Here is a 25,852-nt window from a genome sequence, read left to right on the forward strand (position 1 = left end):
TTGTACATATAATGAGTGCCACTTCATAACGCGTTACTCAATAAAAAAATTAACACACATTTAACCTCCCATCCGCATGCTTCACATAACATCGATTCCCACGGTACGTGGCATCTGTTGAATTTTTTTTTTCATCTTTTTAAAGTTAATAAGCATTCTGAAGTTATTATTGCAATATTACGATACGCCAATTGATCAATTTTCCAGAGTTAGTAAGTGCAATAACCATGAGAATACAAACAAACAAACAGGCATCCCACTCGTTCTTTGTTTTGAGCTAGCGCTACACAACGAGACACGCAGCCATTCTAAGAAATTACGACCACCTACTAGGCCGATGAAAGCATGGAAACTGCAGCGTAAAACATGTTGCGGTCTTCATTGACTCGTGTTCACTCTAAAAAACTATGACACAGAATTCTGATGGTGGCACATATTGTGGGATGTATTTGCGTTGACACGCACGAAGTAATGACAATATTGGGAGCGCGACAAGCGATCGACTCCTTATTCTCTTTGATATCATCATCACCTGTACATCTTCTTCATCTGTAAATATCACCAGCGTGATTTAGCTCGAGCCTGGCTGAATCAACCGGTTCCTCACAATATATTGTATAACATGTTTAAAATCGATTTCGAAATTCGCGTAGCACCATGGCACGCAGAATGCGCCTTTGGTTTTCGTGAAAACAACCAACACCTACCTGCGTCACGAGTTTGTGTTGGTTCACAGGATCCTTGTGCGCACTCTCTAAGCAGACCTGCTCGGCAGAAAGTAGAGGCAGACCTTCAAGGGAATAAAGTCCGCTTGTTCTACCTCATTCTACGAAGTGTTAAGAAGAATGTTGTGGAAGGCACTTGCGGCAATAACAGACCTTTACCATTCGGTGCACCTGTACGGAGGATGTTTTGTTCAGCACCGTTTCGTTTGCTGATCATTTGCAGATGATTGCAAAATATCACCCTGATTTATTCGATGACCGGAGCAAAGGAAGTTACAGGGAATAAGTACATGTTTTGCCTAATCCCTTCCAATGAGGTACTCGTAATTTTTTTCCTCTGTAACATGGCATTCTCAGTCCAAGCTTGGCCAATGGAGTTGCTCGAATTTTCTCTCACTTTCGATTCACTTGGACGTAACCACGGTAACAAACTCGTCGAAGGTCAGCTTTCCTTTGGCGTCTTTTCTGATCACCCGAATCATCTCGTCGACATCCTCCGAGGAAAGCTTTTGACCCAGAGTGGTCATCGCGTATCGAAGCTCAGCGCAGCTCACCAAGCCATCTCCGTTATGGTCGAACACCTTGAACACCTGGAAAGAATGATTTAGAAACGCGATATAATTATATTTTCAGGTCTCGAGCATTCAGTGACACATTCTATTTAAATGTGAATACATTTCTTAGTCGGGCTATGTCAGGCATCCGGCGTTGTCCGCGGTGGTGCCCGCGTGCTGCAGGTGTTATCTCTCTGCTTTCACTCCCTCTCGCATAGCAGCAGAGACGGGCGGTGCGTTTATCCTCACCCCTAGAAACTGGCCCCACCGCGGTGGTCTAGTGGCTAAGGTACTCGGCTGCTGACCCGCAGGGCGCGGGTTCGAATCCCGGCTACGGCGGCTGCATTTCCGATGGAGGCGGAAATGTTGTAGGCCCGTGTGCTCAGATTTGGGTGCACGTTAAAGAGCCCCAGGTGGTCTAAATTTCCGGAGCCCTCCACTACGGCGTCTCTCATAATCATATAGTGGTTTTGGGACGTTAAATCTCACATATCAATCAAATCAACCCCTAGGAACCGCAGCATGTGGTGCGAGAGAGTGAAGGAGAAGGAAGGTGCAGTGGTTTATGGTGGTCAAACAGTTAATAACCAATAAATGATTACAGAAAGGTGGTTGGGTTGTGGCATTATTGGCCTCCTCCCGTCACAGCACTAGTGGACCGCCTATTCCGCAACTCCATTAACAAGCAACGCCACCCGCGTCCGTTGAACCAGGGCCTTTGGGCTTTCAGGATCTGACAGCCGAGCAGGGCTGCCTCCCTGTCCTCTTTCGTGGAGTTGGGGTAGTGGGGGGATAGATGGATTTGACTGGCACGCCCAGACGACGTGGAAGGTGGCAACCACCTCTCCACAGAACTGGCACGTGCTATCAAAAGATAAATTGAAATGTTTTAGTACCACCAGAAACAGTGCAGTATTGGTGAACAGTTTGAAAAGGAGGCGCTCATCAGCGCGATGCAGTCCTTTACAAGGGTTTGGATAGCACCGGTACTCCTCCTTGTAGTAATTGATAATATATTTGAATAAAAGGGCTGAATTGTCTGATTGGGAGTAGGTTTCCAAAGACAGGGAGATAGCCCGGGAAGAGAGTGCGAGGTCAGCTGGTTCGTTTCCCCTGAGTCCTTGGAGACCGGGTGCCCAAACCACATTACGTGCAGTTGGATCAACGTATCGGCAGCTAGATTCCAGTAGCGCTGAGCAAGCGGGGAAGCCCACCCTAGCTCATAGTTCCGACAGGCCTCTCGCGAGTCGCTGATGATATGTTTAGAAGAGGAATTAATGAGAGCCAGAGTGATGACGATCTCCTCCGCCTAAGAAGCTCTGCTCCTAAATTACTAAAAAGTCATGATGTCTAAACAGTGAACTGCTGCAGACATTGGTTTGACTGGCAAAAACTTTTATGTTAATTCCAACCAAGAATTCATCCACTGTTATGTCATTGAAAAATATTTTATTTTTAGATGTGGCCACAAATATTCAAAGGAACGCAAGATACGGTAGGTTTGTCTGTGTTTATAAAGCATAACGTCAATCGTCATTTTTTTAACTTTTGCAATATCTTCTTGTATGAGTCCCGAAAAAGGTAACGAAAGGCAATACCAAATGATAGAAGGGGATTGAAATAGTAAAGTTATAAAGCCCTTCGTACTCGTGCATAGGTCAATGCGTTAAACCAAAAGTGTACCAGTTTTCCTAAACAAAGGGTGGCAATTCCTTCCACGTCAGTGTTGTTTTTGCTGCGCTTACTTGTAACGGTGTTCGTAAATTGCAAATACGTACCGACGTGAATCACGCTCCCTGGCATGCACAAGATGTAATGCGAATCATTACGAACATCTGGAAGCCAGTAGTAAACCATCTCCCCCTTAAGTGAAAAAAAAAAAAACATGAATGATTCTTCTTTTGTAGGAATCGATGTAATCGCGAAAAGTGAAACGTGTTTTTACAGAGTAAGTTGAGTGTTCACTGTGCCTTGTTTTGTGACTAGGGCGAAGAAATGAATGCTACATTAACAAATTCCAGTGTCACGCAAAGAACGGTACGTACCTTGAAACTTGCAGCATGCACCTCAAGTAGAAGACAAGCATGAAATGAGCGTACACAGGACGAGCGCTGACAAACTGTCGCCACTCGACTACAGTCTATTCAAATAGGTCGCAAAAGTTCGGGCCAAAGGCGGTTCAGAAGCTATTGCCAGTGACATCAGCATGGGGAATTTGAGAGCGGCTATTGAAGCGCAACTATGTGCGGAGGGAATCACTAATAGTGAAAAACCAATTTTTATTCAAAGGCGAAGCAATCATTATGTTTTACTAATGCCATTTTCCCCTCAAGCGTATCATGCAAGTGTAATGAGCAAAGAATCTGACATTTTTATTATTACGAAAAAACGCCAGTCCTGCGCGGAAGGCGCAGCACAGTCACAATGAAAACTAGAAGAACGGCCTTTCAGAGCCTTTTCTAAACACTCATTTGGCGACTACTGCAAGCACACTTGCTTGATGCTCACTGTAGCATTAATAAAAATTTTAGGCGTAGTAGGCCGGCATTGGCTATGCTAGTTTTCATAATTCTTTTAAGAAATGTGGTATCCACTAATCTACTGCGATGAATTATGTGCCAATTGTTCATGCAGTGGCTGACGATGGTGAGGAATTGTGCCTGAAGTGGGTATGCGACACTTAATAGCTGAACAAAAACAAGCTTTTGTTATAGGTTTGAGCATTGGACTACCCACTCACTACACTATTCGCATTTTGCGACGACTGGCTGTTCTTTCACTGTTTTAAAACGATTTATAAGTCGTATCAACGCGATTGCTTTCCCGACATAAAGCCTGCCTAAGTCAAGTTTGCAAACAAGTCCCAGGACCCGGCGTGGCTCAGTATACGAATTAATAGATGTAGCATAGTGCCTGTATAGCTCCCGAAATGGGAAGTATACCCACTTTCATGGCCCAAGTAAGGCCCGATTGGACCAGCTTTAGCTTACTATGTACGCGATAGCATAGTGTAGCAGCTATAAGGTTGTCCCAGTTTCCTTTTCTGATCTCTTTTTTGTAAAATGCAATATTGGGTCAAAGAAAAAAAGGAATTCCTTTTCTAGGGAACACGAAAAAATGAACTCTAACCTCTAAAGTCATGAGTCATTTAGCGCATCAGCTATAACAGAAATCAATAATATTAACTTGGAGCGTTTGAACAAAATAGGAGAATAGTGAGAGCTATTCAAGCAACGAATGAAAATGAAAGCAATAGAGACATTTAGAGTTGTATTTTTTGAATCTAAAAAGAACGAGAAACAGCTTGGACGGACACTTGAGAGGCTAACAGCTCTTGAGCGTGAAAAACCTGGAGTATATACTAACTGTTTGCGGAGTATCAAACAGAGGATAGAGGTATATGGGGAGGAACGCTATCGCTGAGCGCAAGTGCGAGCCAGAGCAACATCAATGGCTTTGGATGATCGCCCAACGAAGCGAGCGCTTGGATTAGTGAAGCGTCATGCCAGACGGAACCATATAGATGCCATTGAAGTCAACAGTATCGAAGTTTCAGACAATGAGAACACAAGACGGGCGTTTTGTAAACACTATAAAGCACTCATCGCTGCCATGCCCATTGATTCAGAGGCATTTAAGCACAATTTTCTTAGCAGAATGCTAAAGTTGTCTGATGACACAAAAGCACCTTTATAGCTATCTATATCACCAAGGAAAGTAGACAGGGCTATAGATAAGATAAATCCTGGTAAATCTCCCGGGCCGGACAGCCTTTGTGCTTCGTTTTATAAGTAGTTTAAAAATGAATTATCCCAAGTACCCGCAGATGTCTTTAATCAGGCTTATAAATTTGATGACCTACCCAGGTCCTTTAGTGAAGCACTTACAGTTTTCATACCTAAGACGAAACAGTCCAAAAAGTTAAAATTAATTTCTTCGTGTAGACCTATATCACTTACTGATTGTGATTAAAAATTTTAGTGAAAGTACTAGCACGGCAACTACAGGGGGAAATTAAAGAATTGGTAGGGCCCCACCAAACATGCGGGATTATGGGACGCTCTATTGTGACCAACATACACAGGATGCGCTGTGTGCTCGAGTGTTGCGATGCCAATCAAGGAGGGGTAGCCATTCTACAGATTGATTTCGGGAAAAGTTTTGATTGTGCTTCCCACAACCTTCTGCTTGCCATTCTTGGCCATGTCGACGTTGGTTCCGTAATCAGACAGATGGGGTATCTATGGCATACCGGAATCGCACGACTCGTCTGGTAATCAACAAGACGCTAGGAGATACAATTAACATAAAGCGTTCTGTTCATCAGGGCTGACCGCCGAGTACCCTACTTCTCAGTTTATATGTAGAATCGTTGTGCTTAGCAATAACTCAAAATGGCAGCATTCATGACTTTAGGTTACAAGAATCGGAAGTTAAAATTCTGGCGTATGACGACAATGTGGCTGTTGGTTGTATCGATCAAGATGGTGTTACCACTACCATAACTGTAGTTAAAAGGTTTGGCAATGCAACTGGAAGTCTAGTAAACTGGGGAAAGTGTCTGGACTTCTGGAATGGAGAATGGTCGTCTAGACCAGACTATTTTGCTAATGTAAAGTTGGTGACCACACTTGTAAAGTACCTTGGTGTGCCATTGGAATATTATAACGATAACGAGAACTACTGGCAAGAACAAATGAGAGAAATCCAGACGAGAGCTTATAGGTCCTTTGGTAATCATGACTGTTGACTGTGCGCAATCTCTTCTTCGCCTCATAACTTTGGTATGTGATGCAAGTACTGCATTGTTCAAAGGCAAACATACAGAAGCTCCATCGCATCTTATCAGTGTTCGTGTAGACCTCGAACAGAGAGAGATGCAGTAAAACTAATCTGTTTAGAAGAGTGAAACACGGAGGGCTGACCTTACCACATCTTTTCATACGCCAAGTCGTAAATAGGTTCTTTTTTTTCGCTACACAAAGGATCCTTTCTTACGCGCATGGTAACAACTGAGACGTATGTGGGGTTAACCGGGATATGTGATTACTACGAATCACATCACCAGTGCTGTCCGCGGGTATCTTAAGGTGGTTATTCTCAGTGTACGGTTTTTATCTGTTAGATTTTTCAATGAATATTTGTTTTCAGTGACTCGCAAAAAGTTGTACAAGGAGGTGTGTGATGCTGATCTACCTGAACCCGTGTACCGTGCCATGTACACTGGAGGACAAGGGCAAGGTGTTCTTAAGCGAGTGAAGAGAGTGCAAGTGGCTCCTGCCGCAAAGTACTTCTTTTTTAAGCTTCACACGGGTACATTATCTGTCAGAAAATTTGAAGCAGACCGCGGTTTTTATTCCGCTTGGGGGACAACCTGCCTTATCTGTGAAAAACCGGGAACTATAGACCATGCTTTCTTACATTGTTGGGAAGGATAATACTCTTGGTATGTGCTTCAAAGGACAATAAAGAAGGAATTACCTTTAAATTCTTTTCGTTAAAGAACCCCAGGTGGTCGAAATTTCCGGAGCCCTCCACTACGGCGTCTCTCATAACCATATGGTGGTTTTGGGACGTTAAACCCCACAAATCAATCAATAAACCTTTAAATTCTTATGGTATAAGATTTCTGCCAATAGTTGACGAAGAAGGAATGTCTTTTAATTTGATTATGCTATGTGGCCTTCACTGTTTATGGCGGGCCCGTATGGCGGGATTTTATTGCGATCAGGATGCATGGCCTGCACGAATGTATTTCCGTGAATGTATGGCCAAGTTTGTTGAACTGCAGAAAACTCGGGAGATTGTACCTGAGTTCTGTTCGAAGGTGGAACCCTTGGCAGCACTTAGGGAATTTTAGTTTGAGTGCCTCTCATAGGTAGGACTGTCACTGTTTGTATCTGTTATGATTGTGCATGGTTTGATGTACGGGCCTATGAACAGGCAATAAAGCACAAAAAAAAGATGGCGTAGCTCAGTGGTAGAATACTGGGCTGGCACCCAGCGGACCCGGCTACGAGCCTCGCGGCGTCATTGGTCCTAGGTTTGTTTGTTTGTTTTTTTCTAATTTCGTGCGCTGTAGTTACGGACACCGCTGGCAGTGGCGGCGGACAGCAGCGGCGCTGCGCGAGACACGAGTTGTAATCTTATAACAGCTTTCGCTGTAAAATCCTTTTTCTAGCACCCTCTGTCCCACCGCTATTACTCAGTGCAGCCCTTGCACTAGATGGAAAGGCAAGCTCATAATATGCTACCGCGAGGACACCCCCCCCCCCCCCCCCACGCGCGTTTTAGTGTTCGTCACTTGCTTACGTTCCCTGCTGTGCGCGAAGTTGTGAGGCGTGTTTTATCGTTGGTTAACGTCTTCACTGCAGTTTCCAATGGGCAGCGGAACGATGCGGATTACATTTAATGGTGAGTGCTTGTGTCGGTACCTGCATGTGGAAACGATATGCAGTGCACGGATGCAGTAGCAAAAAAAAAAAAAACGTATACTTCTGTCGGCCAATGTGTTCTAGATATAAAACAAGGGCAACAGTTTTGGAATACTGTGCTTGCTGTACATTTATGCATCAGCATTCCTGCGGACAAGTTTGCTTCTTTAACACGCAGTGGCTACCATATGCATGTTATTGGTGACCGGAGCGGCAGGTGCTCTATCACACTACAATTCGCATGCCTGCATTCACAAATTGATTGATTGATTCATTCATTTATTATAATCAATTAATTAATGATTAATAATTTTTTAATTATTTATTTGGTTAGTTAGTTAAATGAAGAAGTCGCCCACCCCAGCTGAAGAGCAAACAGTCAGCTATAACATTTCCGATAGTTTAACTTTTCATATCTCTCTCACCTGTTTGAACTCTTCTTCGGTATTCGCCGCCAGCACGTCCTTCGCAATCATGGTGATGAGCTCGCTGAAGGTAATGATGGTTCTTTTTTCGGTTCCCAAGATATCCTGCGAAAAAAGTATGATAATAAGAAGAAAGAATATGATTCAATGCACCCGCGAAAGCTCTATACGCCGCTAGTAAACAGCGCTAGTGATATTGCCCGTGAATAATGGTGGTAAGTTAGGCAGATATTTTGCTAATGAAAGACCTTGCTCACCTGTAAAGTATTGCTGCAAACATTTTTTGAGGAAACTGTTATACGTTAAAAAAAAATTACACAGGCACATATTCATTCTCATTTTATTGCGCCAACAACAGCACATGGCACCGCCACTAAATTGCGATTATATCAGCATGTAAAAATCGTCCATTGAGTCAATTTGAAGCCACCTTCGTTACCTGTGAAAGGAGACTGCAAGGAATGAGAAGCTCTGGCGAACAAGGGTTTTAGCTAGTCGATCAACAAAGAAAATAAAAATCTTATTACAGTGTCATTTGAAATCTGAGCTTCGAACACCAAAATCTGTGCTGTACTGACAAAGATTTTTTTTATATATGCTGTCTAACACAGTATACACATACAATGCGCAATAGAAGTTCTAATAATAGCGATAATGTCTCGCAAACAGGACGGCCGGTGATAATTTGGACCTATCACATGAGAACCCACGAGTGCGCGTTCGTCTCGTTGCATTTCCTTTTGAATTTTCAATAGTTTCATTACATCTCATATATCAAACAATTCCTCGTCTGCCTCCTCGTGCTTCAGCAGGTCTCCGAGTTTTGGGACTTTGACATTACAGGCTCAGGCCTAGCCAGGCTGAATAAACAACTTTAAAAATGCGCCGCAAGTGCCGTGTCTTTCACAACGCTGAAAGTTTCTCTCATGCATTCAAGTCAGGAAGTTGAGACGATTGGCGAGTTTCACAAAGCTGAAATCATGTGGCTGCTACCATTTCACGCATATAGCATCAAGCAGTGAGACCTCTGTATCATCGCTGGCGGCGCTGTTGATCGGAAACAGTAGCACACAGAATTTCTCAGACCCACGTTTGCCGTCACATACCTCTACACAATACCAACAAATTACTCTCGAATTTGCTGCTGAATACACAGTCACTATTTTCACACTCAGTCTGCTTCTCTCTATGACTTCACAATCAGCCGCTGTAAGATAACTTTCCATAAGTTTTCTCGTGCATCTTTAAATGTTAAAAGAGTTAAACGTTAAAACAGTTAAATGTTAAAAGAGTTAAATTAGCCAAGATGCAGGGTGCCAACTAGCCTCCGTAGGGTAAATTTTTACTTGTAAGTTTTCTACTCCATCTTTCCATACCCACGGATGAAGGCAGCGTTAAATTACCAAAATAGCCGGGTACCATTCCAGTGCTTTGTTCGGGACGGCTGAGTGCTCTTCTACAGTTGAGTACAAAGTACTCGAAATCGTTAAACATTTTTTTTCTAAACACACGAACTTGGTGATCTCCATAGCGATGTTACATAGGAGCCACGGAACAAACTATCTACACACCTGAAGGTTCGACTCCGTGAGCTTGTACCCCAGGCTGCTCATCACAGCTCCCAGCTTGGAGACAGGAATCGCACCATTGCCTTCGGTGTCGTAGCTTTCAAACACCTTTTTTATTTCAGCCACCCGGTCCTCGCTTAGGTTTGCGTTCAGCTCAGAAACGGGGCATGGCTCTGCCTTCTCCGCTTGGGCCTGTCCTTTGGAGCCGTCATTTTCGGGGTCGTCTGCTTCGCTCCCACTCATCTTAGCGTTCAGCTTGTCGGTATCGAGCGCGGCTTGCTTCGCCAACGAGCAGGTCCTGAGGGAGCCGAGAAGGTTCAGCCTCTCGACTACGGCAAGCGCCGCCGTCTTCGACACGTCGTGCACGACATCGGCCACTTGCTCCGCGCTGAGGGTCGCGGTCAGCTTGTGTGCCACGGCCAAAGTGTCTTTCGTCGCCTCGCTCTTCTCGACGTCCGCCAGGTGCTCGGCGCTCAGCGTCTTGTTCGCCTTACCCGCTTTCGTAGCATCGAGGTTGGACGACGATCCCTTGCCCAGTTTCGCGTCCGGAGCCACAGCAGAGAAGTCGCTCAGGCCGGCCGCCCATTCCCCGCTCAAGCTCACTGTAAGCTGTCCCGCCGACCCAGGTGCCTCCGTTCCCGCTTTCACGATCGTGGGGGAAAGCCTTTCATGGGACGTGGCTGCCATTTTTTCCAGGTCCTGAAGGCGTTTGCGACGGCGGCGAGAATGACTACACCGATGGCCACTGCGACGATTCAACGTGGCCCGTGCACGCTGCGACGAAAGCGCGTGGCGCACGTGACCCCGCCCAAAATATGCAAAGAAAGAAGAAGTGCCAGCTATACCATTTAAAAGTCTAAACGTCGCAATAATGGCCAATCTCCAAAAGTGAATACGTGTCATATATTGTGGGAAAACAAACAAACCTCTTGCATAGACAATACAAAAAATATGGGAGAAATTCCCCTTCTACTCTGGCATTCCCCCTCTATTGGGTGTGCGCCATGTGCGTAGGTCTACAAGAACAACGACGACGACTTTAAAGATATTATTATGGTGCAGTGATTTTGATGCGGTTTACGAACATGTTTTTTTTTTTTTGCCCCTAGGGGCGCCTTTTTAACGTGCATATTATGAGGAGCCACTTTAACCAACCAGGCTTGAGCTAAATAAGATCGATGATATGTATGTACAGATGGCAAAGATGTACAAACTAGGACGATATGTAAGGAGAATGAAGAGTCATTCACTTGTCACTCTCCTAATATTGTAGTACTATTAGGGCTCTTGGTCCTTCGCTCGGCACCTGGTTGAGCCTTGTGCTGCGGGATTGCAGTTTCCGTGTGCACCCGGCATTCCTTCGACGTGGCTTTAAGGCGCCCACGTCGATACCATAATTCTGAAGCTTTCTGAGTGCTGCGCCCTTCTTGGCGAACCAAAGGCAGTTCGACATCTATCTATCTATCTATCTATCTATCTATCTATCTATCTATCTATCTATCTATCTATCTGTCATGATATTACATGCACTCGTGACATAGATGTATGGCATGCCATGGCACCGATTGATTGATTGATTGATTGATTGATTGATTGATTGATTGATTGATTGATTGATTGATTGATTGATTGATTGATTGGTTGGTTGGTTGATTGAAACAACTTCATCGAGGTCCTGTGGTACGTGTCCCAGTGGTTATGCCGGGCATAAATGGCATGAAGCTGTTTGGCTCACTTTGGCTGCGACATTAGCAGATGCATCATCATACGTAGCATGACATACGTGCCATGACGCGCACCTTACTCGCTCGGACAGTGCCAACACTGGTGGCCAAACTCTCGCCTGGCGTAGCCTAATGTCTCACTGTGTCAGTGAAGTGTTCGATCGCGCGGGCTTTCGTTTTCTGTCCACTAGTTTTGGCGAATGTTCTCCAGCGCTAACTAACTTTCGCGCAGCTTCAAGATATACTGCTGGCTTCGTTTGCTATTATTGTTACTTCTATTATCATATCCTATACATTCTGTGGCATGATGGTATCTTACATCTCAGTAATATTGTGTCAATCAAAGAAAATGAGCCCTTAAATGTACACTTCTTTCCTTCATGTAATGTGGCGACCAACTCTTGGTCAACATCGGCGGATCTTTACTTGCTGTCCGCAAAGGTCGGCACATGTTACCAAACGCGATGTTTGGCTATACTGTCAAGGGATTCCGACTATCGGTTCTTTTAACAGTGCAATGATTGATACAATTATACTATACATCCACCTCACTCTTATAGTTGAGCTGGTCCAGCGTTGCTCGACGCCACCAGAAAACACCAACAAACGGTCGCTACAACAGGCTCGTAAGCCCGCAGCATCGTTAATATACGTTAATGAGTTCGGATTGACATGCACATTTCTGAGCGACTCGAAGGCGAAAGCCATCTTCTATTTCTCAGTCAATGTAGTTAAAGCCTTTAGGTGTGCTGGTGTGCTGACCTGACCCACCACTGCACCTAATGTGTTTTGCACCACTTCTATGACCAGAAGCGCCCCACCTTTTTTTTTTTTTTGCTTTGCCTCTGTGACTAGACTCCCTTGACCAAGATATGATGTCATGTGATGGCATCGTCATGTGACGTTATGCCATTTTTTATATATGTGACGTAATATTATTCTCCTATGGTGATTCACAACGTGATTCATCTCGTGATTTTAGTGTAATTTGTCCCTGACGCCATTATGTGTCGAACAAGTACATTAGGGAGAACTCGGGTGCTAGTGGCTATGGGAGCTGCAATGCATGGCGCTTCAAACCACGCAAGCACGAAGATTACGCAAATCCATGTACTACAGATCAATCCCACGATGGCTCAGCCGTCGCAGTCCTCTAGTTCTCTCTAGGTAATCACAGCGAAAGCTGTTATAAGATCACAAATCCGGTCACGCGCAGCACCGTAGTTGTCCGCCGCTGCCACCGGTTCGTTGGCCTCCCCGTTTATAAAGGCCCTAAAAATGACCTCAAAGTTAGATATGTTGGGAGATTTTGTTAAACATAAATAATAAAAATTCGCACGTGCGAGTCAACTAAAAGCGAACTGTGAGTGCGTCTAATCGCAGTACTCAGCCTTTATTGCCAATTACCAGCGATTGGCATGTCTAGTAGGAAACACCGGTCCATCACTGCGTGCTTTGCGCCTCCCCAGGTTTCTCTGCTACGCAACACGCCGATGAGCGCCAGCGTCAACGCCACTGCCAGTGTCAGTGTTAGGGCCACACAAGCTCGCTATAAAGTATACACCATCTCCAGCTCAAATGAACGATTTCCCCGCTGCCTCCCATCTACACATGGTTCCCGGGAGGAATAAACTTTATTATAAGAAACCAACAGGTGTAGGTGGCCGGGCCTAAGCCTCCCATGAGGGGACGTCCAGGGCTTGCCTCGACGCCACCTCACGGGTGTGCTGGATCGCCCAGGTTTGGTCGTAAAGAGCGGGGCTGCACAGAGCCTCATGGAGCTTCGACGAAATGGTCGTGGCGTTGGTGTGTCTTCACTGTGCCGGGCACTCCAACAGCATGTGCGGAAGCGTAGCCGGGTGAGTGTCACAGCACCAGCAGTGGGAGATTGTGTACACGTCCGGGAATATGAGGTGAAAGCCTTTAGAGCGAGATGGCGTGATTTTTCACTGTACCTTCTTCATTATTATACCCTTTTTGGGAACGACGCTTTCTGGTGAGGTGAAGATGAAGTAAAAGCACGGGTTTTCTCATTGACCTATTGACCGTTTAGCCAATAGGTGAATTGAAAAAAAAATTAAGGCCATATGATCCATCCGGCTTTTGGCCATCCTCCTGAGTAGGTAGCTGTGATTCGCCTCAAGATCAACACCATCACCGTTATCATCACCGTCATCGGTAAACATACTGACGGGTCAACTGATTCGCAAACACTCGGACTCGGGCTGACTTGTGAGTATGAGCCTGAACTCATACTGCCAGTATTTTGCTCAACCGGCCTCCCTAAGACGCATGAGTCGGTCTGAGTCTGAGTGAGACCGGTTAAGCAGAATACTGACGACTTTGAGCCAGAGTTTGCCTGTTTTAGCGGAGCTTTGTTCAGTCTAAGTTCATGTGAGTTCGGCCGAACTGAATATTGGCGATATTGAGATGCACTGCAGACCAAATATCCAATGAGGTTAGGCACAAGTGAGTTCCGATTAATGGAACTTTGGCTAGTATCATTATTCGTCCTGATATCAGTATTAGTAAGCACGTATGAAAAAAAACGTATTTTTTAAAAATAAGTCTAAAGATGTTCATTTATTTCGCCGACCTCTGAAGAATAGTGGGGAAGTTGGCCGCGAAGGGAAGCACGTTTCTTCCTTTTACAATAAAGTTTTTGCTCCCTCGCTGGTAGCGACCGTATCTCTGGCCTGTTACAAATCACTGAAGTAAATTATAGTAAACAGAGAGATAAGTTTGAAAGGAAGGCGAGTGATGAATAATATTACGCTGTCTTTAATATTTGGTTTCAAACAAATGCATTATTCTCGGGTTTAAAGTGGAGGCAATGAGTTGATTAGCTTATATTTGATAATGTCGGCTACGTCCTGGTTAACGAACACATATTTGTGGAATGTTCTTTTGTTTGGAACAAAACCAAAACACGACAGGAAAGAAAGTCACATGTGCATTAGAAGCCCGCAGGCACCGAGGCTAGGCAAATCCATGTTACGTATCCGTCATTCCTATGTTGGCTGCACAATCGCAGTACCTGAGTTCCCTCCAGTTAATTTTTGAAAACTATGTCGGACGCTGACGATCGAATGTCGCGTTTGATGAGGCATCTAGTACTCTCACCTTAATTAAATGAAGCTGTCGGTTGAGATGCTGTCAATTTATTTCCACTTGTGCCACTCATAGCCCTCGCTCACAGCTCTAAAAAGGATTCACTCGCCATGACTCAGTAGTAGTGGCATGCACGGTGACGTCATGCACACACTGGAAAGCGTGTACTGAACACTCGTCCAACGGGAAGCGACGGGCTAGTGCATCCGGCTCTGTCCCATGTACGGATAGGCAAGAGAAGCACCGTATAATATTAATATTGTGGTTTAACGTTCCAAAACAACGATGAGATTATGAGGGCCAGTTAGCTTTGGGCGCTTAAGATACTACACTACAGCTACCGGGACATAAAAAGTTAGAGAGGGCACACGCTACGAAGTGTGTGTAAGTGATTCTTAAAAGTGAGAAAAGAAGATAAAAGTGAGCTCCATGACTGTCTGCATCACAGTGAGACACCTCAACGGTGGCTCACGAGAAATGGCGGTAAGGAGGGATTAAAAGAGACAGGGAGGAATTAAAGGGATGGTATAGAGTTGAGGACGCCCCCATACAGATGCAAAGAGAAGATAAGTTGTACGCATATGTACACGATAAGCGCACCTCTGATGTCCTTTTTAACAACGTGTATCCTCTCTAACTATTCATTATCAGGAATATTGTAGTGGACAACGCTGAATATTTTTACCAAATGGGGTTTTTAAACGCACCTATACATAAAAGCACAGAGTTCTTGGGGTGGGGGGGGGTTGAAAAAATGTGGGTAACAATTTAGAGTACAGGGTACTCTACTATGGGAGAGTTTAAAGCCGTCCCGCGCCAAGTCCAATAGATTTTGCCCCTTGGAGCATGGTCACTGCCGACAGGATTGGATCCAACGACTTTAGGTCTGCACTCTGGACCACCATAACCACTCGACCACTGAGGTGAGTTGGACGCACTGGATTGCATATCCCATGTATGTTTGAGTGCCAATAAAGTGCCGACGCTATATATCAACCAGTCCTTTGTCAACTTTTATATGAGTGGAAACTCCAACATTGCTATTTCCATACGTGAACCATGTTCTTCCTTGCCTAAACTGTCATGCACTTAAGAGTTCATTACATGCACTTGCTACTTTACGAATTTTTTTTCGTACTTTCCCTCATGCGGCTGTATTCTACTTATTTGTGGTAGCTAAATTCAATTTACCCGTGGTCAGAAAACGAAGTGTTTTATTGAGTGCCGCATGCTGGCCATTCAGTTGGAGGTGACCATGTTGACGAACTCCTCGTAGTTGATGCGGCCGTCACCGTCCTGGTCCGCTTCGCGAATCATCTCGTCCACTTCCTCGTGGGTCAGCTTCTCGCCCATTGTGGTCATCACGTGGCGCAGCTCGGCGGCGCTTACGAAGCCATCGCCGTTGCGGTCGAACACCTTGAAGGCCTCGCGGATCTCCTCGTCGACGTCATTCGAGCGGACTTCCTCTTTCGCCATGATGGTCAGAAACTCTGGAAAGTCGATCGTCTCCCGCGAGCCCACTATCTCCTGTAACACGTGCATCACCAAGTAATGTGGCAATTTGGGCTAACTTGTGTTGCGCTTCAACATTGTTGGGCGTAGTTAGCACTTCACCAACATTATTAAGCAGTTAATAACGTCCGTCACGCCAGGATAGCGCACTGGGCACAATCTGTCTCGTGATACACTGTGGTGGTTTCGGGTTTCAAATCACTCTCTTAAGAAATAGCAGGATAAGGAAGTTTTAAGCATTCGTTTTCTTGTTGGACACAACTTTCATGAACGTCTGAAGACAATAAAACCAGGGAAGATATAGGGGACGTTGTGTGTAGGCCCAGAGTTGTACTAATTACGGTACAAATGGGCAGCAAATGGACGAAAAAACAACAGAATCGTTCCTTTGTGTTTCTTCGTGCTCTTAAATCACAGTTATACCACGAAAAAACAACTTGCGCACTCGCAGGGACCGGAACAGCAATTTTGGTATAACGCACTCGACGCTCTAAACCAAATCAACTATGGCGGCTGTTATCCTACCGTTCGTCTTATTGGATTTTCCTATGCGTGCAAACTTGGGAGTGCAGGCCTCTTAAGCACGTGGTCCTCTCAGGAGCGGAAGTATACTCTGTGTAACAATTTGTGCTTTTGACGTACTGAGTGGTTATGGCTAATTAGCTGCAATAGTCATATTAACACGAAAGTGTTTTACGCCGGAGTCCATGAGGGCTCCGCTGTCATATTTCCGTCACGGATACCGCGTAGTAAAATAAAAGATTGCAAAGAATAAAGTTCTACAGCGGGGCATCGAACGAGCGACCTGTTACTTTCCAGCGTGCGACGCAAGTCACTAATCCACGAGGTAGACGATGTTGCGCACGCTATCCGCAAGCCATTTATATGCACCATATACCATTGGCGTTACTCGAAGCTTCCCAACTTTGCCTCGTTTTCATCATCCGTAGCGAGATCACTCAATGAGCTTGCGTTGGGTAGCGTTGACGCCTCTCGCGTTTCTGTCTGCGTGCGCCGCCGCGGTGCATGGTCTCTCCTGCGCCCTCCGACCACGCTTGCCAGATCAGATTCGTGATTCTGCAGAGCACGAAGGTCACTTAACTCACTGCCGCGGCCGCGTTTGCGAAAGGAGCACCCAGCTCATATTCGATAAAATAATAATTGCGACAGTTGTTGGTGCTTGTCCCGAGTATAGTTGCGCTTTCTTGTCGTGTGTCTTTCTTTCTTAAGAGTGCTGCTTCTTCGACAAGGATGATGGCTTCTGACCCGCAGGTTGCGGGATCGAATCCCGGCGGTGGCGACTGCATTTCCGATGGAGGCGGAAATGCTGTAGGCCTGTGTGTTCAGATTTGGGTGCACGTTAAAGAACCCCAGGCGGTCGAAATTTCCGAAGCCCTCCACTACGGCGTCTCTCATGATCACATGGTGGTTTTGGGACGTTAAACCTCGCATATCAATCAGCCTTGGACGAGTTGGAAATTCATAGCTTAATAGAAGAATACTTGTGGCGCAACTGATGCCCAATACTGTCTCCTCTTTATTCTTTCCTTGTTCAGGTTGCACGACAAATATTCTATAAAATCTTTCTCTCTCGTTGAATGGTATGCTTTAAGTGCCAGGCTGTCACAATTTTTTTAATGCGGAGCATTTTATAGTCGCACCTAACAGCGTCCGTCATGTCGTCTACACCCTCACTGCGAATGCTCGTGTCTCGTGCCAGTGACGCGAATTCTCTCACCTCGCAAGGCCGACGCCGGCTGCGTGCGCTAGTAAAAACCAACTGCTCATGCTGGACTACCGTTCATTGGCCAGCCCGTATATCTAGGCACTGGATCGCGTGTTCGGAATTCAGTGTAGGACGTCCTTACTTGGCTTTCGTTTGACTTTACGCTTTGCTTGACTTGAGTAGATGCAATGGAAGCAACAGTAACTTCAACCAGTAGTGGGGCACAACCCAACATTAGCGTCCCGCCACTCGTTGAAGGCAACGCTTCTCTATAGTTACTGTATATGCTACCTTTAGGTAGCAGAGTTGCGCCAAGGTACGCCATCTTGGGTCTAAATGTTTTGAGGGAAAGCTACTCACCACCCGCGCAGGAACAGCGCTCGTGCTTATAGCGTTGTTATATTTTTTTTTTTTTTTGCTTTCCTTTCTTTCCATTTTATGAAAGTGCGAGACAAACTCAATTGCTCTGGCCACGCCTGCAAGCCTTCATTTTATTTTTACCATTTTGGTAAGCCATAATGAAAGAACGTGCGTCAGCTCATTTAACTAGTGGTAGCGGTGCTTAAGTATATTTTTAGGAGGCCACACATTAGCTTCGGCTTCTTTTACATTGTTTTTCCTATTTACATATATAAAACTATGTTTCAGTCTTGATCGCTATAGATCCAGGGATGGAATATTTTTATCGCGTTGCGCTCGTTCGTTACCTGTGTGAGTTAAGCAGCTAAAGCTTTATAGTCTTTAACTGAATAGAGCTGTATAGCGATCGAGAGTGGCCGTGCGACGCCCGCATTAAGTGCGCATCTCGTATTACGATCGTATTACCATCGCGGCTCACGACAATTGATGTGAATCGTCGTTCAACAACCCTGTCGTGTCCAACATTCTTTTCGCTTAAAGTTTCAAAGCTGCGTTCTATTCACGCACTAGCAGCAACACCTTGCCGATTTAAATAGTTCTAGTTTAAATTCTTCCTTTATTTTTAGCGTTTTAACCGCGAAAATAATTTGGACGTGCGCAGCTGACACACGCTGCCCAACTCTGCATGTATGACGTATTCACTACTGCATCTGTGGTTAATACAAATAGAGCAAGGTTTCCAGTGTGGTGGACAAAATTTTTAAAAAATCCGAGCGCAGGGGCGTCAGCAGAGAAGTAGTCAAGCCACAACAGCACTTGCCTTCACCCAAGCTAGACCAGTGCTCTCGGTCTCCCTGAGCCGCAATGGAACAATGGTTTGCACCCCCAAGTAAAAATCCTGCCGACGACAATGGCCAAGCGCTTATTCCTTCCGAAGGAACACTAATCTTTCTAAAGCAACACCCGCTGCACCCGCGTCTAATCGCATGAGCTCTACGTAGTACAATTCAACACAGAATGCATTTGCTGCCGCATTTCTCGTGACCAACAGGCAGCATGGCTACATTACTAAAGAAGCGCGGTGAGAATGACAACAGCCGTTGTCAACCCCGCTTGATCTGCCCGGAATCTGCGTAGCGTTGGCTTCTCCGCAGTGCAAATGAACCACCTACGACCACGTGATGGCACTCGGCGATTAGGGGCGCTGAACTCCTGTAGGTGCAGTGAACGGTGCCCGGAAAACAGTGGCGCAACTCTGCTACCTAAAGGTAGCATATACGGTAACTCTACGCTTCTCCTTCATTGAATGCCCCGCCGCGGTGGTCTAGTGGCTAAGGTACTCGGCTGCTGACCCGCAGGTCGCGGGATTAAATCCTGGCTGCGGCGGCTGCAATTCTGATGGACGCAAGAATTCTGTAGGCCCGTGTGTTCAGATTTGGGTGCATGTTAAAGAACGCCAGGTGGTCTAAATTTCCGGAGCCCTCCACCACGGCGTCTCTCATAATCATATGGTGGCTTTGGGACGTTAAACGCCACATATCAATCGATCGCCTTGATTCAATAATAAGAAGAATAAAGACGAAGTAACAATTACGCATTCCAAAACTGTACCCAATTACGCAACATTCACGCGATACCCCCCCCCCCCCCCCCCGCTCTGCGGCGCATTCACTCAAATTCCTTTCATGGGAAAATGCGGGTGGTTTTTTTTTATCCGCGCTCATGCTGTGTATGCTCATTTCGTGTGTGCTTTCTGCATGAGGTGCGCACTGTAAGTTTCGTACTACTTGCCCTTTTTCGTATGAATTTGCAGTTTGTTGATGTAGCATTCATTCCTTCGCCATTATGGCGAAATAACGTAACATAGGTGATAAATTACTTCAGTGAAGACACGTTTCACTTTCGCGTTATTTGGATTCGTAATAACAGGGTTCTGCCTTGTATATTTAGTGATAGAGTTTCATGCCCACAAAAACCCCCACATGGTTATGAGGGACGTCGTAGGGGAGGGCTTCGGGAATTTCGACTACCTGGGGTTCTTTAAAAAGACGGGTCTCTAGAACTTGGCCTCCACCGAATCGCGCTGCCATGACCAGGATTTGGTCCCGCTACCTTCACGTCAGCAGAAAGACATACAATAAAAGAGCACGTCAGTGAAAGACCATAGGCTTACCGCGACTTGCGCCTCGGTCGGCTGGTAGCCGAGGGACCGCATGACTGTGCCCATGTCCGACGCCCTTATGCTGCCGCTTCCATCTTTATCGTAGAGCGTGAAAGCCTCGCGAAAGTCACTGATCTGCTGCTCGCTCAGCGGAGGCCGCTCCTTGTGCTGAGGCGACTTGGACGAGGCGCCTGAACGGGCCGACGGGGCTCGCTGCAGAACGTCATCCATGAGATCCGGGCACAGGCTGTTCGCTTCTAGGTGACGTTAAGCAGGCGTACTCGCGCTTCGATGTCGCACGTGCCTGGCGAGTGCATAGCTGGCACGAATAGCACGAGCCTTTTTCGCTAGATCTTCTTCTTCACCATTCTCTTTGTCATTAAAGGATAACATAACATAAAGACGTAAGTTTCATAATTGACGACATAGCCTCTAGTTGGATTTAAAAAGGCAATTCGACACGCCCGACCTCCGCCACCCTGGCCGTCTAGCTCCAGGTCGTACAAAGGGCAGAGAAGGTGAGCACCATGTTCAGCCTGACGGATCACCTGCCTCCTCAAGTATCACGACAATAAAGTTGTGCTCTCTCTCTCTCTCTCTCTCTCTCTCTCTCTCTCTCTCTCTCTCTCTCTCGATACGCCCGAGTCCTGGCCATCCTCCTGCGTGGGTAGCTGTAATTCATCTTAGAATCATCATCAGCAACGACATAATCACCACCGTCATCGGCAACATCATCATGGTTCAACTCATTATACCACATTTTTTTTTCTGTCGCCAATATTCTTATCAAATAAAAAGATACCTTGTCGATCCAATCGAAAAGATAGGTTTAGAAATAAATGTTGCAGTGTTTTTCTCGTTTGGGGGGATTACATTACGTTATATTCACAGGGAGGTTTGTGTGGTGTCCATGTTCTCTTTCGGTTTGGATTGCTGTGTGGCGCCTCGCGTGGCAGCGATGTGTAGATGCACCACTAGGTGGTGCTGAAGAAGCATGCGATGCGTAAGCTCCGAGAAGCCTCTGAGAGTGTGCATGTGACCATATGCACAGTCCCAGAGGTCTGGGGGCAGTCTCCTGGGATTTAAAGGATAATAGTGGAGGCCAACTGTGTGATCAAGGGTATGAGCCGGCAACTCGGATACAGCGTAATGGAGGTGAACCAAGACTTGTACGAGCCCGGCGCTCACCCCTTTACACAGGATGGCATTCACTACAGTGGTGCGACGGGCAGAAGGGTTGGTAATAGGATGGGTCGTCAAGCCACACCTTTTTTAAGGGGAGCCAGAGCCATGAGGCCAACAGTGTAGCCAAAGATCGTTCTAAAGGGGCAAAAATATTCAAGCCACACGGAGTCCGTGGGAGAACAAATCGGCGCCAGCACAAGGGCCGAGCTACGTCAGACATAGGCTATATTAACGTGCAGGGGGCAGGAATAAGTTAAAGTGGGAAGAGATAGAAGAGTTGTTGAGGCAGGAGGAACTGAGGGTACATGGGGTTGTGGAGACACATCTTTGGGACATGAAGCAACCACCTTGCAATCCGGACTACGTATGGGAATATTGTAATAGAACAGAAGGCAGCACAAGGGGGGTATGATTGGTGCATTCATACATAAAAGCATGGGTTGGCAAGAGTCAAGCAGGGATGCATGGAAGATTTATGGTTAAGAGGGAAAGGAGCTGGGCAGATGACACTCCTTGGTTTTGTGTACGAGAGCAAAGGCCAGAGAGGAAAACCAGGCAATGGTGAAGTGTATATCAAAGGACATTGAGTAATTATGAGGAGAGTGCGAGATAATTATACTAGGAGATATCAATCCACACATAGAAGATATAGATGGTATACCAACCCAACCGGCAAAATGATCATGGATGTGTGTGAAAGGCATGATTTGATCATTTGAAACAGTACTGAGAAGTGTGAAAAGCAAATAACATGGGAGGTAGGAAGGCTGCAGTCGACGATATATTATGCAATGATGTAACATAGGATGTATGATAGGCTCAGGGGAATGCACATAGATGAATGTGGCTCCAGAAGTCTGGGCAGTGATCACAAATGCATCAAGCTAAGTTTTGGAAGAGCGGTGAAAGTGGGAAGGAGACAAGATGAGCAACTACAGGAAAATTTTTATTCAGAAAAGCAAACAGAAATAGCTACTAAACGAATTGAGAAAGTAATCACTGAGGATAATAAAACAGTGTGGACATACACGAATCTAGTTAGACTGTTTGAGCTGGAGCTTGCTAAGGCACGTGAGAAGTCACCCCGGAAAAGAGGACACAAACCCAAGAGTTGGTGGGATGAGGAAGTTAAGAGAGCCATAGCGAATTGTCAGGAAGTCTCTAGGGAACACAGACATGCTAAGCAGCGGGGTGAACCGACAGATGATGTTGAAAGAAAATGGGACATCTTTCTAAGCTGTAGAAGGGAAGCATCCCTTCTGATCAATGAAAATATTAGAAGGAAGGGGGCTCAATGGCTGGCAGAAGTACATAAAAAGGATAGAAAGGCAGCTGCGAAATTTCGGAACCATCTAAACTCCCTAACAATTGAGACAAGCCTAGAGCAGATGTTTATAACTACAGCTTAAAGTGCTAGGCTAGAAGGGGATGAAGCTATTGAATATATAAGAACAAAGGTGACAGAAAAATTTCAACAAAGAAGTGCCTTATGCACCACTATTGACAAAGGTGGATCAAGTGGGTGCAATGGCTCCATTTTCACAGCGAGAGTGGGAAAACGCTGAGAAGAGGGTTCCTAGTAGTACGTCAACAGGCCCAGATGGCATTCCAATTATGCTGATAAACACGTTGGGTCCGAAGTCTAACCAGCCTTTGAGAGAGGCAATGAGCAAAACAATAATCGATGGTTAAGTCCCTGATGGATGGAAACTTAGCAGGATGAGCATGATCTATAAAGGAAAGGGGGACAAAGCCGACATAACCAACTACCGTCCTATAACAGTGACAACAGTGGCCTACAGGCTGGTGATGCAGATTATAAAGGAAAGACTGCAGGCATGGATATAGGATGAGGGGGTGCTGGAGGAACTGCAGAATGGGTTTCGGAAACACAAGAGGTTGGAATACAATCTGTTCTCACTGACGCAGTGCATCGAAATAGCAGAAAAAGAACACAGGCCCCTGTGGCTAGCATTTTTGGATATCAAGGGAGTGTACGATAGCGTGGTTCAAGAGGAATTGCGGGGAATACTGGACACACTAGGCGTGGAAGACGTGGTCACTAATCTTCTAAAGGTTATCTATAAAAGTAACAAGGTAGCTATAAAGTGGGAAAAACAGGTATCCCAGCCCACAGAGGTAAAACGTGGGCTTGGGCAGGGGTGTCCACTGTCACCCTTGTTATTCACGATGTACCTACAAGGATTAGAGGCCAAATTAGAGGGAAGCGGACTTGGCTTCAACCTCTCTTTCATCAAACAAGGAAAATTCACCGAACAGGCACTACCAACATTGATGTACTCAGATGATATAGTGCTAATGGCCGACAACAAGAAAAATTTGCAGGGATCGATGGACATCTGCGGTAATGAGGGAGATAGGTTAGATTTTAGATTCAGTAGGGAAAAATCAGCAGTCATGATTTTTAATGATAACGAAGGTAGTGGGATTAGGATACAGGAGGTCACGCCAGAGATAACAGATAAATACAAATATCTGGGTGTATGGATAAGCAATTGGACCGAGTACCTAAGGGAACAGGAAATATACGCTACGACTAAAGGTAACAGGAATGCAGCAGTGATGAAAAATAGGGCATTGTGGAATTACAATAGGTATGATGTTGTGAGAAGAATATAGAAACGGGTCATGGCTCCTGGTCTGACGTTCGGCAATGTGTTCTTGTGCATGAGATCAAAGGTTCAAGCAAGATTAGAAATTAAGCAACGTGGAATAGGTAGGCTTGCTTTGGGAGCTCACGGGAATACACCAAATCGGGGAGTACAAGGTGATATGGGATGGACATCATTTGAGGGCAGGGAAGCTAGCAGCAAGATAAAATTTTGAAAAGCGATTGAGAGAAATGGGGGAGGAGCGTTGGGCTAGGAAGGTATTCAGCTACTTGTACATGAAGAATGTCGATACAAAATGGCGGAAGCGAACCAGAAAATTGACTGGTAAATACTTGGAAAACAGCAGGGGGCCAAACCAAAAAGAATTATCGGTTAAGAAGAAGGTGAAGGAAGCCGAGACCGATATGTGGAGAATCGGCATGATTAAGAAGTCCGCACTAGAGATCTATGGAACTTTTAAGCAGGAAATTGCCAAGGAAAGGATCTATGATAATACTCGGGGTAGTTCTCTACTGTTTGAGGCCAGGACGGGAGTACTGCGAACCAAGACATATCGGGCCAAATACGAAGGGGTAGACACAGTAAGCAGTGCGCGTGGAGAGGAAGAAGAAACTACCGAACACTTCATAATGTTCTGTAAAGGGCTTCACCCTATAGTTCAGGATGATGGCGCAGAGTTTTTCAAAGCACTGGGGTTTAGGGACAAGGAGGGCAAAATAGACTTTAAGCGGGTAGACTTAACTAAAAGGAGGTTATCTTATTGGTGGCTAAAATCAAGGCACGAGTGAAAATTAAACCCTTCACTCCAAAGTACCAGTGTTCAACTTCACTATTTAAAGGGGGAAAAAGATAAATCGGGTTGTTGGTTCACTAAGTATTACGGCTAGGTGACGTTAGCCGCCGCCCGATCTAAAGGGCACAGCCACATCAATCAATCCATCCATCCATCCTCAGATGTGTGTATGTGTAAATAAAAAAAGTTGGTGACGAGCACTCGGAGGAGACGGACGTACCCTTCGGTACTCTCTACCCCGTCATGTGATGGCTTTCCGGCGCCCCCACCGGCAACATCGGTGGGCTTCGGTTCAATGCTTCTTCTTGCTCTTCGTCGGTGCCGCGGCCGTCACGACGCATCAAGACAGTTTGCTCTGTTGTGTTTGCGTACATAATGGAAGCAAAAAGGTGACCTTGTTAGTGTATTCTTATTCTTATTCTTATTTCCGGCTTTGAACCTATTTGATTTCTTGACCGTTTGCTCGTGCAGCATTTTACGTCATATTCGCGCTTTCATTTTACAGACTCGATTTTCTTTGGGTGTTTTTGGATGCATAACCCACTAAATTAAATATCCCGCCGTCTGGTTCTTGGCTGATCTCCTTTGTGGGTGAATGCCAAAATTGTGAGAGCATCATCGTCATCATTATCAGCATCAACTAATTTGCGCACTATAATTCAGACTCGGACTGTCGCGTCAATATGAGCCTGAGCGAGACTAGTTGAACAGAATACCGGTATTATTTAGTCCGAGTTTGCCCGTTTAAGCAGAGCTTTACTTATTCCGAGTCCGAGAGAGTTTTGTCGAGCTAAATATGGGTGATATAGAGTTCAAGTAACCGCTGCAGAGAAGTGCTGTAAAGTTGAGTGTGAATAAGCTCGAATGACAACTCTGGCTAATATCAGTATCTATCCTGCTATCAGTATTAGTCAGGCCCTATCAGAAATTGTATTTTTTAG

The 25,852-nt window shown here is 45.6% G+C and overlaps 2 protein-coding genes across 3 annotated transcripts in view; both read right to left on the reverse strand.

The window, feature by feature from the left end:
• Nucleotides 1-952: 952 nt before the first annotated feature.
• Nucleotides 953-10,484, reverse strand: LOC142807415 (uncharacterized). The gene is made up of 3 exons (XM_075891347.1): nucleotides 9,710-10,484; nucleotides 8,139-8,243; nucleotides 953-1,315 (listed from the first exon to the last, which is right to left on the reverse strand). Exons 1-3 carry the CDS (start codon nucleotides 10,391-10,393, stop codon nucleotides 1,130-1,132), a joined length of 975 nt encoding a protein of 324 aa, XP_075747462.1. The 5' UTR covers nucleotides 10,394-10,484; the 3' UTR covers nucleotides 953-1,129.
• Nucleotides 10,485-15,738: 5,254 nt separating this feature from the next.
• LOC142807537 (neo-calmodulin-like) overlaps nucleotides 15,739-25,852 on the reverse strand; it is a 134,773-nt gene continuing 124,659 nt past the window's right edge. The window contains exons 1-2 of one of the 2 annotated variants that reach the window (XM_075891356.1): nucleotides 20,313-20,614; nucleotides 15,739-16,068 (exon numbers count right to left, since the gene is read on the reverse strand). In XM_075891356.1, the coding sequence (XP_075747471.1) occupies nucleotides 15,781-16,068; nucleotides 20,313-20,531 (507 nt within the window). In that variant the 5' untranslated portion in view covers nucleotides 20,532-20,614 and the 3' untranslated portion in view covers nucleotides 15,739-15,780. Of the gene's footprint in view, nucleotides 16,069-20,312; nucleotides 20,615-25,852 lie in introns of those variants that run through there. The other variant, XM_075891357.1, reaches the window with a different exon arrangement.

This window comes from Rhipicephalus microplus, chromosome 1 (assembly GCF_043290135.1).
Source record: "Rhipicephalus microplus isolate Deutch F79 chromosome 1, USDA_Rmic, whole genome shotgun sequence".
Lineage (NCBI taxonomy): Eukaryota > Metazoa > Arthropoda > Arachnida > Ixodida > Ixodidae > Rhipicephalus > Rhipicephalus microplus.